Source organism: Esox lucius, chromosome 15 (assembly GCF_011004845.1).
Source record: "Esox lucius isolate fEsoLuc1 chromosome 15, fEsoLuc1.pri, whole genome shotgun sequence".
Classification (NCBI taxonomy): domain Eukaryota; kingdom Metazoa; phylum Chordata; class Actinopteri; order Esociformes; family Esocidae; genus Esox; species Esox lucius.
The window spans coordinates 5,255,001-5,261,962 of record NC_047583.1 but is presented as its reverse complement, the minus strand read 5'-3'; the positions used below and the strand labels follow the sequence as shown (position 1 = coordinate 5,261,962).

Sequence of the window (6,962 nt, the reverse complement as noted above, 5' to 3'; positions counted from 1 at the left end):
CCGTAGCTATCTCTCTCTCCATCTATAGTGTTACTCTGCAGTATGTGCCTGTCCCTTTTTCTGTCTGTCTGTCTGTCTGTCTGTATACCGGTCTGACTGTCTGTCTTTCTGTCGGTTTGTCTGTCTTAATATCTGTGTGTCTGTCTGTATATCGGTCTGTCTGTCTGTCTGTCTGTTTGCTGTACAGTAAACAGTTCTGGAATGTTGAATTCTATATTCTAATGTTTTCCTTGACACCTTAATCAGGTTTCTGATTACTCACATCTCTGCCCACCTGTGACTGACAACCTGTGTGGGTGTGGCCGTGCGTGCTTCTGTGTGACACATAGAGATCCAAAGAGGCCTCACCTCTGTATCTGCCATTATAGCATCTAGCACGGGCAGCGCCGTGTCCATGACAAAGTAATACAGAACATATCTAAAAGAAAAGATACGTTTCTGTAGAATTAATTGGCTGATGACCCATTCGGAGTGGTCACGTGATCAGTGACTATGTCCATAAGAGAGATCAGGAGGATGGAAGTATCATCCATTTGACGGCATAAAAATGACGGATGCCCTCGATGGCGACATAACGCCGTCTATTTTCAGTAAAAGCGTCAACTAGAAGGTTCAGAACACACACACTCCACATCAGCATCGGTCTCCCATAATGTTTCAGAATATTGTGCCAGCTCACTTAACAATAACAGGACAAACATTTATAAAACCACAATACACACGACTCTGGGAGGGAAAACATCAGCTAGCGTTTTCGCTCAAGTGTTTTCGCTCATGTTTTAGTTGGTTTTAACGTGTTTCCCATGCCAAAATCTAGGCGTCTCCGTGCTATGATGGTCCTGGGAGACGGTGGTCAGCCTTGTCTTGTCTGGCGCGTTCTTCTCCAACATGTGTTCACTCGGCAACCAATCTGAATCAGCATATGAAGGAAGACTGGTTTGAATGTTCAGACCTTGGCTCTCTGGAAAACACCTCATCCTGAGATATTAGCACGCCCATTCCACTGCATGGATGAGGCTACGGACAGTAGCGGATATCGACGCGGTGATACACCTGCCATCTACTGGGTTTTGGACAGGACAGTCCTCCACCTTGGACTAACTGTCCCCTGTTGAGCCACTCTGTCCTCCACCTTGGACTAACTGTCCCCTGTTGAGCCACTCTGTCCTCCACCTTGGACTAACTGTCCCATGTTGACCCACTCTGTCCTCCACCTTGGACTAACTGTCCCCTGTTGAGCCACTCTGTCCTCCACCTTGGACTAACTGTCCCATGTTGACCCACTCTGTCCTCCACCTTGGACTAACTGTCCCCTGTTGAGCCACTCTGTCCTCCACCTTTCTGTTCTGTTGCTGATTAGTGATCATTGACTTACTTGCTTCTCCTGGACTCTCCAACACTTCCCCCACACCTCCAACAGCTCAGTACAGGTCTTTACCTCTGGCAACAGCATTTCAAAACAGTCAAACTCTGAAATGATGTGTCTTCCCAATTGACTGAGGCCAATATATTGATAAAGAGTTAATGACTCATCTACAATCTTTGTAAGTTGCTCCGTATAAAAGTGTAAGTTAACGTACAGAAAAACTAAGTGGTAGGTGAAGTGTTAGGTAACTTACAGGGAAGGAGAAGAAGGGAGAGAAAAGGAGAAGTGAGGGAGGAGAGAGCATAGGATGAGGAGTTTGTAGAAGAGGATATATGGGATTAGATTAGAAGAGAGGTGCTGTTGATAATGGAGAAGTCAAAATGCAGGTGAACAGCACCCACTATTGGCAACTAGAGACTAGTGAGGTGACTTTGACATGGCAATCAGTAAGCAGAAGGACGAAGAGCCAAACCAACTCGGCTACAGCCAAGACTAGTTAACTTGTCATTGAATGTTCATCAACTCATATCTGTTCATGTCTAGAATGAATAGTTCTCCCAAGAGAAACTAGCTAGTTAAGGTAATGTCTTGCCAATGTAAAAGGCACGTATGTTTGGTTCCCAAAATGTTTGTGAGCACTTGTGGTTTAGCTTGACAGATCGAATTGAGACCAGAAGGTCTCACAAGGAGAGTAAAAAATTGGAAAAAAATATTTATTGGGACATTTTAGCCGGTCTACTGAGGACAAAGTCAATTTCGGGCTTAGGAGTTAAGTTTAGGGTCAAAGATACAATTAGGGATTATGTTAGAATGTAGGTAACTTTAAGATTGACGCATTACTGGTTAGGTTTAGGGTTCGGCTCCCAGGAGTAGGTTCAGTTTAGGCAGAAATAGTATGTTATTAAGGTTTGGGATAGGTTATGTTAAGGTTTACATCAGGGTAAGGTCGATGATTAGGTTAAGGGTTGAAAACATGGATGTTCCGTTTTCTGGTCATCAAAAGGATAGCTGTAAACAACTCTGTTTGTGTTTATGCATGTGTGTGTGTGTGTGTAAGCATGTGTTTGGTCTGGGTGTGTGTGTGGGACAGCAGCATTCCCCAGCCCTCCTCTCTGTCCCTGTGGAGTCAACTGAGCCTGCCGCTTGATTCTGTGTTGACATTCCCTGACACACCATTACTCAGGACTTCATGGGACTTTGCTGTTGGTGGTGGAAAAACCCATATTAACTTAAATACTGCCTGACTGTCAGAGAAAAGAAAGAGAGACAGATGGAGTGACAGAAAGACAGAAAGAAACAGGGAGAATTTAATTGAATTGAGAGAGATATATAGTCCCCCAAGATACATAGAGAGAGACACATAGAGAGAGATACACAGTCCCCCAAGATACGTAGAGAGAGACACATACAGAGAGATACACAGTCCCCCAAGATACATAGAGAGAGAGACACACAAATAGAGAGATACACAGTAACCCAAGATACATAGAGAGACACATACAGAGAGATACACAGTAACCCAAGATACATAGAGAGACACATACAGAGAGATACACAGTAACTCAAGATACATAAAGAGAGAGAGACACAAAGAGATACACAGTCCCCCAAGATACATAGAGAGAGAGAGACACAAAGAGATACACAGTCCCCCAAGATACATAGAGAGAGACACAGTTCTCCTTAAGACACATAGAGAGACAACGAGACAGAGATAGATAGATAGAGAAAGACATCGAGAAAGACAGAGACAGAGAGACACAGAGACATTTTGTAGATCTCAAATCAGACCTCATCGCTCATCTTCCTCATGCTTAGAAACGCTCTACCCCTACCCTCTTCTTCCTCCCCTACCCTCTCTTCTTCCTCCCCTACCCTCTCTTCTTCCTCCCTACCCTCTTCTTCCTCCTCTACCCTCTTCTTCCTCCCCTACCCTCTCTTCTTCCTCCCCTACCCTCTCTTCTTCCTCCCCTACCCCCTCTTCTTCCTCCCCTACCCTCTCTTATTCCTCCCCTACCCTCTCTTCTTCCTCCCCTACCCTCTCTTCTTCCTCCCCTACCCTCTCTTCTTCCTCCCCTACCCTCTTCTTCCTCCCCTACCCTCTTCTTCCTCCCCTACCCTCTTCTTCCTCCCCTCCACTTTCTTCTTCCTCTCTTTCATGTCCTTTTTTCCTCTCATCTCCTCTAATTGCATTAAATTATACTAAGTAAACACAATACAGTTGTATTATCAGAAGTGATCCATCTCTAACACACGCAAACACACCCACACACGCACACACACACACACACGCACACACACACACTGTGATTGATTTACATGGTCTGAGATTGATTTACATGGCCTATTCTTATAACATCTGGGATTTGCTCGGTTGTAATCATTTACGGTATAGATTTAGGTATTCTTTTTCAATCCAGGACAGAGTGATGACAGAATCTAGTTCTCTCCAGGTTTTATTTAGGCTGTGTGTGTGTGGCGGTTTGTATGTGTGCATGGAACAACTACTTTACTCAAGATGTTAGCATGTTGTTATGCTTTTCTGCAGTCTATGTGGTCTAACATAGCCAAACCTCCAGAATCACATTGCTGGGGTGTCACATTTTAGGAACTACCACCCACATGCCTGTCGGCGATGTGTATTATGTTCGTGACCATATTCATTCCAGGTGGGGCTTTTTTGAAGAGACTTATTTTGTTTGCTAGAAAATTGGTGAAAACCTGAACTGAATTCTACATTTCAGAAGTGAGCACAAAATCATAAACACATTTCATTTACACATTGGGGCACTACCAAATACCATTGTTGTCTTTTCATGTGAGGGTGTTACAACAGCAGTGCTAATCTAACTGCTGCTCACAGCAGTATATTTGCTCTGGAGGCTGTGTCTCAGACAACAGGACTAGGCCAGGTCTCATAAACACATTCCGAAAAGGTTTCAATCTGCAATTTCTCTGCGATAACATGAAGGCAAAATCAATTTTGTCATCCACCATCATGGCAAAGAATTCACATATTAAAACAGACAAGACGGTTGTTGACCTCCTTTAATAAGGCAGTGGGTGCATAAAACATAAAAATAGCCAGAAACCAAAATATATAATTTACCACAATAGGGGTAATGCTCAGGAAGTTTATCTCGGGTACAACAAGTCTCTAAGTCTACATTTAGAAGCAATCCCATTGCCAATAGCTTATTTGGAGGGGTTGCCAAAAAAGCTTTTTATTGAGTGCAACTATCTAAGCCCTTGAAGTTAGCTAAAAAGCACTGGCACTTGAATTGGAGCCGGTGGCCATGGTTAAACTAAAAAAACATTTGATGTTTTCGCAGTTGAAAGAAGGATGCATCTCTTCCCAGTGAGATGAATGGTCCCAAGCACACACTGAAAACAACATCACTGTGTTTGCGTTATGTCAATAACAATCAGTCCCAATGCTGTCTTAACTGTAACAGGATTGTAACAGGCAATTTTATCTCTGTGTGAATAATAAAAAGTGGATAAAAGTAGAAATTGCAGTACATATTAGAACATACTATTTAAGTCACAATCCACAAATGTAAACAAGGCATCACACTCTAAGAACAATTTGAGACCTTCAATGATTTTTGAAATTAAGTCAACAACAATGTGTCAGTATAAAATGTTTCCTACTTAAAAGTTAAATTCAGATCAAAGCGGCGGTAGCCTAAAATCTACTTTTTTTTAGCTGCTGCACGCACTGCAGCACAAAGAACACTCGTGAACGCGCTGCGGGTCCTGACTTGATGGCACTCGATGGCACTGGAGTTACATTCCCTGATCCGGCTGTCCTGACGTTGCCTATTTTTAAATGTATTAAAATATTGAAAAATAATATGTACCGATAACATCCATATTTCTCTTGTACAAATCATCGGTTATTAAGGCAATTCTTAGATACTAAACTTTATCTTTGACTGTTCATGTGGCCATTTGATTTGTCTGTGAATTGGGGTCTTTCTGGCAGCGAGCGAGTCGACAGAGCCAGGTGTGTAGGAAACTGGGAATCTGATAATTTACCTGCCACAGGTGTCTGTGTTAGAAGTGTAACAAACTAAATGACGACCTCGATATTGAAGTGAAACAACTCACAGTCGATAAAAGTAAGTGCTCCAGGTTTTATATATCAAATTTAAGTGTATATTTTACGTGTCATGTGGAGTTGGTATATTGTAGCGGTAAGCGCCTGTGCCTCCAGCCCATACGTGGGAAACGTTGTTCTCCGTCTGTGGCAAGAGACGGCCATGTCGATGGACTGGCTGAAGTCATCTTGAACAAGCAAAGGATTAAGTTTAAAAGTTGTCGTTTGGCCGTGATGGAAAATTTAGTCTGTCTCTATTTCTTTTTTGTAAACAATAATAGCCTACTGTGAATGTGAAAATCATCTCCGTAAACCGCACTCTGAAAGATGTAGGCTACGCGGAAGAGACGGTCAGGTAGTAAACATGACGCTATATTAACAAACATTTGTACGTTGTACGTTTTACGAACGAAATATACGTTTTGCATCATTAGAACAAAGCACATTATTGTGTCCGTTGCATCTTGGCCAGTGTCCCGGATCGTGGTGGTATGTGATTGCTTCCTGTCAAGGGTGGGTTTGTCATGGGTGCGCATCATGTTGGCCGGGTCAGTGTTGCTGTATACCACACTGTTAAAACTCATTCCTCATGGACGGTAGCTAAGTGCGGGTTACAGTTCCTCCGTTAGACTTGATTCAGACCTGGTATAAAATATGAGCTAGGCCTATATAAAACAGTCGAAATAAATATTTGGCTATTTTATTATTATTATTTATTTTTTTATAAAGTAGACCCAGCAAGAAATGTCTGTATTTTGGAAATAACTATTACAAAATCCTTAAAAGTAGAATTCACCTTTCAGTCAGCTTCATGTTAAACGGTTCTGGATCCTGACATTATTTTTCTGTTTTCTTTAAACAGGCCATACAATTCTGATCTAGAATCACTTCCTCTCTAATGTATTTGTTTATTTGTGGACACATTTTAATAAAAGGCCATGGTCTAAATGGCTTTCATATGTCAATATTTTGATAAATATACCCCCAGGTCTCGACAATGCCGGACAGTAGGCCTGAATCAGAACTTCTAAAACAAACTGTAGTTGCTTCTGTTTCAATGCTTCTACGGCCTGCACTGCACCAATTTAGTTTTTTTCCCCAGAGTAGATAACATGGTTTCAGTGAGCCAGTGGTTTGGAGGATGACGGAGACGTTAATGAGGGTAATTCCAGTTACTATTAAAATCTGAAGATGTGGAAAAAGCAAAAGTGAAGGTCTATAGCCCTGGCATTTTACCTGCGTTTTTAGAATGCTGCAGCTCTTTTCTTCTGGCACGTAATGGATTAGCCCTGGGGCAGGTATGAGTTACACAGGTTTGTTGTTCACAGTGAAGGGGGTGGTGGTGACTTCTCAGCTAAAGGAAATCTCTGCCAACCAACTGTCCATCAACCAGTCAACCCGTACGCTGTTTATACATGGAAAAATGTCTTGACAGATTGGACTAATCCGTTTTGTTACTATTTTTGCATTACACTTAAGTTTTTACATTTTGTC

At 42.2% G+C, this 6,962-nt stretch overlaps 1 protein-coding gene across 2 annotated transcripts in view; it reads left to right on the top strand.

Moving 5' to 3' along the window:
* Positions 1-5,335: 5,335 nt before the first annotated feature.
* Positions 5,336-6,962, top strand: part of sh3yl1 (SH3 and SYLF domain containing 1) — a 20,256-nt gene continuing 18,629 nt past the window's right edge. The window contains exon 1 of one of the 2 annotated variants that reach the window (XM_010901676.4): positions 5,336-5,490. In XM_010901676.4, coding sequence (XP_010899978.1) covers position 5,490 — 1 coding nt within the window. In that variant the 5' untranslated portion in view covers positions 5,336-5,489. Of the gene's footprint in view, positions 5,491-5,673; positions 5,824-6,962 lie in introns of those variants that run through there. The other variant, XM_010901677.5, reaches the window with a different exon arrangement.